Source organism: Zeus faber (genome assembly GCF_960531495.2).
Source record: "Zeus faber genome assembly, chromosome: 20".
Classification (NCBI taxonomy): Eukaryota; Metazoa; Chordata; class Actinopteri; order Zeiformes; family Zeidae; genus Zeus; species Zeus faber.
In genome coordinates this window covers 18,094,637-18,106,876 of record NC_137207.1, presented here as the reverse complement: position 1 = coordinate 18,106,876, position 12,240 = coordinate 18,094,637, and the positions used below count along the sequence as shown (strand labels likewise).

The window sequence follows — 12,240 nt, the reverse complement described above, 5'->3', positions numbered from 1 at the left end:
AGAGGAGGGGAGGGGAGGGAGGGGAAGGAAAGAAACTGTGAACTGTAAACTTGACAAGAACCATACTGTGCTTTAAAAAAAAAAAAAAAGGAAAAAAAAAGAACAATCGACAATGTTATCTATCTCTTTCTAGATTTACCCTTCTAGTGTACATATTTTCAGGTTCTACAGACTTGATTTGTTATAATGCCTTTTTTTATAAACTCACTGACTATGTTAACCTTTTTATCTGATGATATTTTTAGGTATAGGAAGCGGTAATGTATACATACGCCTTAGCTGAATGATTTGTGCATTTTGTTTCAGTTTTTTTTTATATAAGTTTAATAGAATGCAAAATTGTAATTTACTAATATTTATAAACCCGTTTTGGGGGACGTTGTCATTTTTATGGCCTTCTAAGAGCAAGGAAGTTCTCCGCCTTACCTTCATTCCTGCAATTTGTCGTTGTTTTTATTGTTCACTATTTTGTGTGCTGTTCCTTTTGTCCCGCATCTATTCCAAGAATGGGTTTTTAAAAATGTTCATGTTGGAGAGAAAATCCACCAACGAAATGATCAGAAAATCAGTGTTACTCGTGCGCATTTTGGAAAAAAAAATTTTTGGTGTGTTTTTTTGTGTTTCTTTTCCAATTCCAATTTCCTAAATGGCGTTGTGTGTCAGGGTTTAAGAAGAAAATACGTAATAATAATCTGTCAGATTCCTGCCATTCCAGAGAACTGTGTGAATCCCAAATATCACATCGGATTATCCTTATAAGGAAAGTGAACGTCTGGAGCTATATGGCGGAGTCCGGAGTGAGCGGTCGGGGGGGGGGGGGGGGGGGGGTTTAATCACGGCGGAGCAGTATAGACTCCACGACTCCTGCCAGTAAACGCTCCGAGCTCCCGTGACATCATCAGGCCTTCAGCGGGAATCAAATCCACGGTTGGAAACAGCCAAGCCTGCAAAAATGTAGTGTTACCCGGGATGAAGTCGACTCGCTATCAATTGATGAAGGATAATGATAGGCTTGCCGAACCGCAGGACATATCGGTGGCATTTGTGGAATGGGACTGAAAAACCCCGTACAGTTCTCCAGCCGTCCGGGGCAATGGGTTCTCAACACATCGCTGTGTTATTTTGGGAGCGGGACCATTCGGCTGTAAACGCTCACTTGCAATGTACATTTTTGTTCTGTTTTCGTGTAGTACCGCTTTGTAAGATCCCTTTTTATCCGTGGTGTGATCTTAATCTAATCTTTTACTTACAATAATGTTTAACTTCCAGGTGTATGTTTCCCTTTTCTTTCCTTTTTTTTTTTTTTTTTTTTTTAAACCTATGAATTCTGTTTTGGAGGAATGGGGTTAGAAAACACACTTACGTATCCCTTCACACCACCGCCATCGATTTCTGTAAGAATCGGCGCTGTTGTTTGTATGCAACCATCTGAGCAATTTAATTGGATTTGATGGATTCCTCTAAGTTTCAGTCCAAAAACAAAGATTAAAAAAAAACGAAAACAAAGCCGTTTCAAGAGAAGTTATCCTTGATTTTTTAAAAGTGGAACAATCGCCGCTTATTGACGACACCAAGCAGGAAAAATCGGTATCCTAATGCTTCTCGTCTTGATTTTTAGATAGAATGTATTATCTTTCGTTTTATTTGGCTTTTGGCGTCATTTATTTTCTGCTTTGAAGGGTAAATAAATATTGCAAAAGATTGAACGACTGTGTTTCGTCTTTGTCTTTGCCTGATTCGATAGAATTTCATACACAGCCAAGCCTTGTGGCGGTGATTTATTTGGGGTTTGCCTTATTGGGATTTTATGACTACCGTGCGTCGCTTTAAATGTCCCATTCTCCTCTCTCCTCGAGATAAGGGGAGGGGGGTGGGGGGGGGGGGTGCAAAATAATTACCTCTTCCCTCCTCTACTTCCTCTCGCTCCTTATCCGTCATCTAACTTCCTGATATCGCTCCTAGGCACCCGCTCATAAGCACCGGCTCCCGGCGCCCTCTCCACCTTGTTCCGCTGCCAAACCCCAGAGTGCCGACCAGATTAATAACATTAAACAGTGTCCATTTATTGACAGACACTGGAGTATTCATGGCCGAGCTGAAATCGGACCATATTTAATATACAGGAATAAAGCGCTTATGCAGATCGGGAGACAAATCGGCATCGGCCCCTGACGCTGGGATGTAAAGCTTCGGACGGGAGGGGAAAGAGCCGATTGTCACTTCTTTTTTTTTTTTTTTTAATAATGGTAGAATGGAGGGATTACGGCCTCCTAAAAGGCACTGGCAGGCACATCAGTGAAGCTCCCTTGGCTTGGCCGCGGCCGCTTTGAAAGCCTGATATCCCAGATCGCTTCCCGTCTTCTAAGTGCATGACGGCTTTATCTCTGGGAGCGCGGAAATTGTGAGGATTTTATCGTGCTGCGGCCCGTCCAGGATTATTGTACATGGAACATGTCCAGATAGTAATGAAAAAGCATGAATGAAATTGTTCCAGGCTCAAATTTAATTTGGATTGTTCGATTTGAACACACAGAATTTGTCTCACTATTGCCAATCGCGAAATCCCTCTGACCCGGTGTGTACACCGGCTGGCAGCATGTGAAACACAAACATAGTATTCATAACGCCGGTCCATTGATTTATACATTCTTTATGTAGTTTAATGGTTCTTTTTTTTTCGTCCTTAGACCCAACAGACAGATCTGCAGTAAACCAACATGGCGGTGGCGGGAAGCCATTTCGTTGCGGTAGTCCGCCAGCTTGACTCTGGGTCAAGATAAGCCCAGGACATGAAACCCATGCTTGGATGATATGGCGGCCCCCTCCGCTTTGAAACCCTCTCCAAACTCATTGAAATACTTTCCAATGTGTAACTCAAGCTGGCCCGTTCCGAAGGATCCCCAGATTACCCGGGACAAAGGGGCGCATTGAGGAGGCGGGCGGCTCGAGGGGGATGTAATGAACTTCATGTGAAAAACCTCCCTCTGGAGATGAGAGAGCACTGGGGAGAGGAGGCATGGTGCCTGGTCAGGGGTGCCCCCTGTTCCTGCCGCACAACGCCGCGGGCCCTTTGATTCTCCTTGTGCGGCTGAGGGCCGGCCGCATTGCAAACGCATCCGCAGCCCAAGCGTGACTCGGGGCTCTCTCAGGTTATTGGGGCCAATAATAAGATGAGGCCCGGGGGCTTGTAGTGGGGAATTTGAAAAGTCAACCTTGATGGATATACAGTGTACCTCGCCCGAAAATGGGACGGGCAATCTCATTTTGATCTTGTTAATACATGCTATTGAGCGGGATAATGAGAAGCTAAAATCTGCGGATTAAAGATACTGATCCCATTGATGAAGAGTGCACACTTCAAATGCTCTTTTATTTGAGTTGATGTTCAGAGACTATCAACAAATTAATAAATAAATAAATTTTATATATATATATATATATATATATATATATATATATATATACTGTATATTGATGAAAGATAATAGCAAAGATCATACAACCCCACAACAGGGTCCTATCAGGGGGCACCAGCGCACAGTATCCAATAAGATACTTTGTGCGACCAATGACCTGTAGAAGCTGCTGCATAATTGTATGTAAAACAACAGGAAACGCTTTGGAAAACAACCTGCGACAATGCGAGTGATGGCGAGAAGAAATGTGCTGGGTGTCTGGCTGTGGTCATCACTTTGAACCTTCCACCTCCAAAAAAAACCAACGCCCCACGCCCCATGTAACCACATGGTGCTGAGCAACATAATAACAACTAGTCTGCTCTGCAGCGGAGCAGCTGCTTTGCATCTCCGTGCGTCCGAATGATTAAAAGCAGCAGGTTGTTTGGGCGGGTGGCAGGGCCGCATGGCATGAGCAGGCCTCCTCCTATCCTCTCTCCTTTCTATCCATTTCTATCGCATGAACACAAACATTGCGACGCCTCCCATCGGCTGGTAAATAGCTTTCGTGATTGGAATTCGAACGTCCCCGGGGATATGGCCTGCGAGATTCGCTCGAGCTGAGATGAGAATGATTTTTTTTTTTCTACGCCGCACGTGACCAGGTCTAGAAAGAGCGTTTTTGTTTTTTTCTTGATTTGCATTCGACCTTAGCTAAAACACTGTATTTGACATTTCGCAATTGGTAAAGATTTCGGGTATATATTTGGGTGTATATATTTGGCCAATCTCACCAATTATTATCTCACCTGCTCTAGCGCATTCATTTCATGGAGTTTTATTGCTGTTGTTGTTTAGGGTCCGACTGCTGCAGATGAAATGAGTATAAAGGGGTTAAAAAGGGTTAAATTAGGGATTGAACGACCTTAAAGTACCTTTGACGGCTCTCTGATGCCGGCCGCGCGCTGAGAGAAATTGTTTTGCGATGTCAAGCTACACCGCAGACAAACTATAGCTATTCCCCTCAAAATGGGGATCGAATAGCGCCCTATAATGTGGACTTGCCGTCCTGGATTTTGGATGTACAGACCACATATGGGAAAATGAATTGGGGCGGAAGCATTGCGGTGCATGAGTAGACCTTAGTATAATATATACGGGATACGGGTGTGTATGTATATATAGTATATATATAACAGGTAATCCACTAAGAGGTGTGCGGTTATAGAAAAATAACGTGGGGGGTAAGCCTCCCAAAACAGAACGGCCACGGCATAAACAACCATAATTCTCCTCAATGCTGTGCATTGGAAAAAGCGTGTGTGTCTACAAGCTCTTAGAAGGGAGTTAATGGTTTCCATCTCTTAATGCTGCGGTTGAGTTTCCATGGCTTCCCAATGCGGAGCTGAGAATCACAATCAACCTCCCTCCTTCCCTCCCTCCCTCCCTCCCCTCCTCCTTTCCTCCCTTGGGGGATAAATGCATAAAAACCCACACCTGCTCTACGTCGCCAATCCCATGAGCATGGGAGGTAATTTTGCTCAGACAGAGAGGTAGGCAGAGGTAGGAGATGAGGGGGAGGCCCCCTTGAACAAAAAGATTCAGACTTATACTGCGTTAGGGTTAGGGTGTGGGGGGGGGGGGGGGTTTGCGGAAAAGAATGTCGGTGGGAGAGGTTGAATGACTCCCCGAAACACTTCTTCAGCCCCCCTCCAGCTTGCTCGGATTCTGCTCTCCTGGTCTCTGCGTGGTCACGTCCAAGGTCGCTGGCTCCGCTCGAGCAGTCATCCAGAAATCTTAGCAGGCTGTCATTCCACTGGTGAAATCTACTGTGTAGTGTTCACACCTTAAAACCCCCTTTAATGAGCGTTTCTTTTTTAACTTTAGTCCCCCTTTTTTTTTTTTTACAACATGCACACAGTGACATCTGCAGGTTTCCTTCATTCTCTCTCTGTCGACCTTTGGCAGATTAAAATGAAAGATAGGCTAAAGAATCATAAGGATGAATCCATCGACACCGTTTATTGTGTTTAACTATTATGTAGAATTACATTTAATGAGTATGGGCAAGATTACATTTTACAGTTTTTTTCTCATTATATAAGAAGCAGAACACAAAACAAGGCACAAACAGAACAGCTAGGGGTACAATATTACAAACTTTTTGCGAATTTGAATTAGTTTCATAGCCTTTTTGTCAGTGGAATTCCAAATATTTTGAAGTCTTTATACAGGCAGCAATATATATGTCATATCTATGTCTTTTTTTAAATATATATTTGCATTTACGTAACAAAAAAAAAGTTATGTTGCCATAAGCAAAACAACTTAATTAAATAAACCTGGTTCACTTGGCAGAAGTTACAATAATAAAAATAGATGAATAAATAAAAACGAAAATGACACGTTTCTCAAAATAAAGCTCAATTATTATAACCAGAATGAATGCAGTGGTGTTACTGGGTGGACTTTACATTAAACTTACCGCAGGAAATAACTATAACCTATAGACTGGGTGTTAAGCCGTGATTGGAGGTCACAAAGTTGTGTCGTTGTTTACAAATTACTTACTAATACATTGTAATTGTATTTTCTGGAAAAAAAAAATGTCCCCGAATTAGTTTTTTTTTCTCCCCCCCCCCCCCCCAAACTTTTGAAACTTTTGCAACTTTAGCAATTTTTGAAAGGAATCGTGGGCGGGCCGGCCTGGACCCCTCTGCGGGGCCCGGACCCGGCCCGCGCACCCCGCGTTTGACACCCCCCGCAGCAGACGAGTCTAGCCTCCACACAGGCAGGACCCCCGGGTTAGAATAGCTGAAGGAGGGCCAGGAGGAGCGCACGGGGGAGGGGGGGTGGTGGGGGTGGGGGTGGGGGTTGGCGGGGTGTTTCTAAACTCCGCCGAAGCCCCGACGCACGAGTCCCGAGCGGAAGACCCGGGTTGGAGAAGTTGCGCGGAGCGAGCATCGGTGCGTAATGACGCAGCGCCGCGCGGCAGATGTTTCACCGCGGGGAGCGTCTGTCTCCACACACTTTTTGGGACCTCGGCTGCTTTTTCATGCGCTGTTGAGAGTTTAAAAAAAAAAAATAAAAAAAAAAAGGGAAAAGAGGAACCGGGAACCGGGACTACACTTTCCTCAAACTTCTCGGGATCCACCGGGGAGAGGGGGGAGTTTTGACCGTCATCTGGTTGAGAAAGTAGAGAAGGGGGGGGGGAAACTCCTGCAAGCTCCCTAAAAACTTACAAAAAAAAAAAAAAAAAAAAAGTCTCGCTATGGATTGTATGTGTTTATTGATGTACTTTTCTCTCAGCCTGCTGTCTCTGGGTCACAAGTACGCCGCGGAGTCCCATGGTGAGTTTATTTTCATTTTAAAAGTTTATTTTCATTTGCCGTCTTTTCCCCTGCACAGTTGCACTGGTGTGGTTTAACGCTGCAGGGCTTGGTAGAATGGCACACCCAGCTTATATAGGGTGAAAAGGGTGCATAATGGAAATAAATCTGCCGAGATATTCAATAGCCAATATTAAAACACAAATGGAGAAGCGTGCAGTCCGGCAGATCTGTTTCTATGTGCACTCACTTCGCACAGTGTTCAACTTCACATCGCTGTTCTCCATATTATGTGTGTTTGCATCCTCGGTGCATTCTTTTCAATCGTGTGTCAGAATTAAAACGTTTTTGGTCTTTCCTAGGTAGGTACTGTTTCATAGCATGTGCAACTTAGTAAATGTCACATAGCAAAATGGGATACTACTAATAAACCTTCTATTTTACTTTGCCATATTGCACACGAATATGGAATATGGCAATGACCACAGTTATATGGTATTCATCATAGTAGTATGAATGATGCCTTTATAGTTGCTCTGCTCTTAGAAACTTGCCACAGGTCTTGTGTATGTGATTCTCACTTGGCATTATTTGTCCCATCAGAACATCTCTCTGGAAAGTTAAGTGAATATGGTCTTGTCGTGCCATTCAGCACAGACTCCCTTGGCCGGTACATCTCCCACCTGGTGTCTGCTCCAAGTGGAAGCGGAGGTGGAGGTGGTGGTGAAGGCGACGGCGCTTCTCCGGCCCCTGGCGGCGGCAGGAGGAGGGCGGCCCGCAGCGCCCCCGGGACGCCCCGGGTCGCCTCCGCCGGCCAGCGCCTCTTCTTCAACGTCACCGTGTTCGGGAAGGAGCTGCACCTCCGCCTGAGGGCCAACCGGAGGCTGGTGGCGCCGGGGGCCCTCGTGGAGTGGCAAGAGGACTTCGTGGAAAAGGCCAAGGAGCGTGTTCACGGGGACTGTGTTTTCACGGGAGATGTAACGGACATGCCGGAAGCCTCAGTGGCTGTCAGCAATTGTGATGGACTGGTAAGTCACTGACCCAGGTTTGACACATTGTGATCCATTGGTTCCGCAGGAAGAAGGACACCTTCCTTCCTTCTCCACCTTCCTGGACTAGACCACATACATGCATATTCAGTAAGTCACACGCAGTAGCCACTCGAAGCCACATTTTTTGCCCTTGCTAAGCCGCTTCAGTAACGTGCTTCGCTTTCCTTCTGGCCGACACTTATGTAAGTCACTTATGTGAAACAGCTGAAATGTGACTCCATCCAGTGGAAGCCTCGGCAGTCGTAGCTCGGCTTCACATCTTGCAACGTCAAGCTCATCCACATTCAACAATCCCCTAATAGTCCTGGTATTAGTACGTACCCATCAGAGCTGTGCCTTCGATACAGAGTGTTCATTGCGTTTTAACCGCTCGTGCCGCTCGCCAGACTTGGCTGTTCTTCCTGATTCGTAAATGAAATGCAGAGGGGCCACCAGGCGATTAAACCACGGTCATGATGTGATTAGAGTTAAGCGAGCAATAAATTGCATTTGACCAACACAGATCAAGTGAAACATATTCCGGGTGACGTTTGACCGGCCTCGTGGTTTGCCTTGGCTCTCTCTGGGCCAGTGCCGACAGAGGAACATGCATGGCATGGGAATGAAGACGGCCTTTTGACCCACGACCTTTGAAAGCCCTCGCAAAACACAGAGGAAATGCACATCTAATAATGAGGCCACGTCTTGGGAAATTAACCTTCTGGTTATTACGTCATATTAGTCGGTGTCGGTAATAGTGAAGTGGGTGGTGAAATCGTGGAAGTCGTGCAATGGATATTGAGGGAGATTAAGGCTTTTTGATCTTCTTTAATATTCTTCTTGTGTGTACGTATTCTGGGCAGCGGCCGTTGAGCTTGCGGTTTTGCAGGCAGCATAATAGCAATAAACGCTGGAATGCTCTCAACATGTGGATTATTTTCCATACCGCAACACCCCCCACGACTGAGGTCCTGGAGCCCGGAGCCCACACCCACAATACTCCCGATACGGCCAGGGCAATCTCCCCCAACCAGTGGAAAAAAAAAAAAAAAAAGAAAAGAAAAAAATCAAATTCTCGCTCGAAACTCCAAATGTAATATATTTTCTACCCCCAGGTAATATCACAGGCTGCTGTGCGCACGGTGGCGTGCCGCGCTCTCTCATAACGCGATCAATTACGAGGGGGTGGTCCCTCCGGACGACTCGGAAAAGTGTTAACCTGTGTCTCCCGAGCTCACAAGTGAAAGCGCAGTTTTTCGATCCGCGCTCCGATTCCGGTTCAGCTGAGCGCGCGTGCCCCGTCTTTCCTCGCCCCGCTTTGCCCGCAGTCCTTTGGGAATCGTCTGTCTGACTCTGAGCCGCGGACTCTGGAGTGGCAGGAAGACGCCGCCACGCCGCTGCCACCCCCGCTCTCTCTCCCCCTCTCTCTCCCCCTCCCTCCCTCTCCCTCTCTCTCTCTCCACATATCGACTGTATTGAACGTAAGCGCCGTCACCGTGACTGGTTTGTTCCATGCCCTTGCCGTCGCACACAGAGGAAACAAGGGGAATATCGACGAAACACACATTGGATCAATGGCCGTGGACACCGACCGAAAAGCTCGACCGGGGGGGGGGGGTAACGAATGAATTTCCTGCCAAACCCTCTTTGTGTACCTACTGCGCATTGAAACCGAGCGAAAAAAACCCCAAAACATTCGGCCGATAGGTTCGGCGAGTGCGGGGGCCTCGCCCCGCCGCCGCAAAAACAACAAACACGCCGTCGCATCCTCGTGCCGTGGGAAGACAGCGATTTCTTTACGTTTGAAGATAAGACCTCGCCGCCTTCCTCCTCAGCTCACACACACGCACACACATGCTCGCACGCACACACACACTGTTGGAAGTTCTGAGGCGCGTCTGCAGCCCGGGCCCTAAAAGTCGTGTGTTGTGTGCCTTTTTATGAGTTGTCAAGCGGGGGGTTTAATTGGGCATAGGGGAACGGGGGGGGGGGGATGGGGGTCCTCTCTTTTCAAGGACGGAGACGGACAGACTTCTCGCAGGAGTACAGACCATGTGTTTCCTTGAGCCGGAGCCAAAATAAACACAGACGCGTCTGTGCTTGCAGAGCTTTCAGGGAGCTTTAAAAGGTGCACAGACAGCTCGCAGGCAAATGAGTCGGAGGTGTTGATGTGTAAAGGTGCTCGCTGTGCGAAGCCACGGAGGAGGCGGCGTGTTATTGAGAAGTTATTGAGGTAAAAAAAAAAAAAAATTATAATATCGGCCATTTTTTTTCTTTTTGTCTTCTTTTCTGTGCCGGTGTGTGTCGTGGTAAAAAACCTCCCGCATTGATTTCAACAATCAAGCACCGTCGATCCGCGATCCTTTGATGTGAACGTGTCGGCCCCTCCGGTGAGGCCGGCTTCGCAGAAATGACTTTGGAAGAGAGCGTCATATACTGTATTTCATAGAGTCCGAGTGTATTTACTCCTTCCATGTTCACCAGAGGGACGGGAGCGTTCGCTGGCGTCCGGTGTGCGACAGATGGGCCACGTGCGGTAAAATACAGTGTCTCCCGATACATGAGCCTATTTAAATCCCGGCGAAAATACAAACGGGCGTTGCGGGGCCCACGATCGCCCTGATTTTACAATCCCCGCGGGACCTCATCGCGGCCGATCGCGGCTCGCCCCACGGTGACTGGAAGGGCACGCAACCCCGTCCCCGCGTGGTAACAGCTGTGTGGTATGTATTGTTCCGGGACGATGAGTGATGGCTATGATTATACCGTCGCTGCTCATGTGTTGGGAATTAGCGCAGATGACGGGTGATTGAATTTCGTGTGATGGAAACACGAGTGCCGGGATAACTGCGACTGGGAAGGACGCTATTTCTGTGTCCGTCGGGGTTAAATGGAGATAGAACAGCCCAGCAACAGCAGCAGAGGGGGTGCGGCGCCGCGGGAATGCTATTCTCGCCCGTCGGCGGCCGAAAACAAATGCAAAGTTATGATAAATGTTTGCAGAAGGGAGCCGTGAGTGTTTGCACATGCACGGTTCCATGGTATTGAGTGCAGTTTTTGCCGTGTTTTGCACGTGACATCTTTTTGGGAAGGGAGTTGATTAATGCGCCGTGGCATCTGCGGACCAGTCCATAAAAGCCAATGATCTCAGCCAGTGACTCTCTTCACTCCTCTGGATACACGCTCTCTGCAGGACTGGTGATGTCCGCCCTCATGAGAACGGCGCTAGATGCACATACATGTTCAGAGGATCGCGCCCATGCGCTCTTTCCGGCTTCTAGGTTCGAACCCAGAAGAAGCTAATACATTTATCCCCGTTAAGAGTAAGTGATATCTATATTTTCAAGGGTCTTTTTTTTTTTCGTCAGATGGTGTTGAATCCCGGTGTTTATGTTTCGTGAAAAGTAATAGAACGGGAAAACTGTAATCCTCGTCGGTGATCCCCGCACTCCGCCGGCCCCTTTTTGGCACGCCGCGGCGAGAGGTGAAAGCTGATGAAAAGGAATCAAGTAGTAATCCCCCACCCCCACCCCCACCTCAGCCACTCCCACGACCAGCCCCACTTCATCAACATTAAACCCTGCGCTCAGAGCGCCAGGCTACATGCACGCGCATTGATCTCACATCTTATATTCTTTATCTTTTGCTCTAAACATCTGCTCGTCCGACACAAAAGCCGCGTGCGTTATCCGGGCGAGGGCCAAACGCGATGACGCTCCGGCTGTGTGGATCTGTACGCTACAGTGGGAGCTTCGTCGTTCGGCTCTCCAGCTTGTGCCGCTGGAGTTCATAGAACGTGGCCCGGAGACTTGACCGGCTGCATTTCTGTGTCTGAGAAAGGAGGGATCCACCTCTCTCTCTCTCTCTCTCTCTCTCTCCCTCGCTCTCTGTCCTTTGTGGATCAACAAAGAGCGTGCGTGCAGCCCAAATTATACATGGCGCAAATTGAAGGTTAAGCCTCTGGAATGACAGTAAAGGCATTGATTTTCCTGCATATTGTAGCGCAGGCATCCGTAGCCTGTGGCATTTCTTCCATTTTTAGATATTGTTTGTTTACTGTTGAACTTAAAAAAAAACAAAAAAAACCAAAAAAAACGATTGGGAACGTTTCAGTCATATTACCCCGAGAGACAGAACACTGCACTACAACACTGACCGCTGTTGAACGAGCCACAAGAAGAAAGAACAAGGCCGTGGACTGGGGAGATTGTTCTGTACCACAAGGCACACAGATGGCCGCTCATGAATTTAGATCTGGCCGTACAATAACAATAATCCACATTTTCGGCTAATTCATTCAGGTCTGGACTTTGTTAGAGGGGACCTATTATGCTCCTTTTTACAGTAAATACAGGTCTCAGAGGTCACCAAAACATGTTTTTGGAGTTTTTTTTGCTGAAAATACCACTCAGATAATGCATTCGAGCCATTCTAAAATGCCTCTATATTCATTATGTTCCTGACGCTCTGTGTCAGTGGGTGGAG

At 47.2% G+C, this 12,240-nt stretch overlaps 1 protein-coding gene across 2 annotated transcripts in view; it reads left to right on the top strand.

Annotated features, from left to right (window-relative positions):
- Positions 1-6,308: 6,308 nt before the first annotated feature.
- adamts14 (ADAM metallopeptidase with thrombospondin type 1 motif, 14) overlaps positions 6,309-12,240 on the top strand; it is a 36,005-nt gene continuing 30,073 nt past the window's right edge. For both annotated transcript variants that reach the window (XM_080021466.1, XM_080021465.1), the window contains exons 1-2: positions 6,309-6,745; positions 7,328-7,752. In XM_080021466.1, coding sequence (XP_079877592.1) covers positions 6,667-6,745; positions 7,328-7,752 — 504 coding nt within the window. In that variant the 5' untranslated portion in view covers positions 6,309-6,666. The remainder of the gene's footprint in view (positions 6,746-7,327; positions 7,753-12,240) is intronic.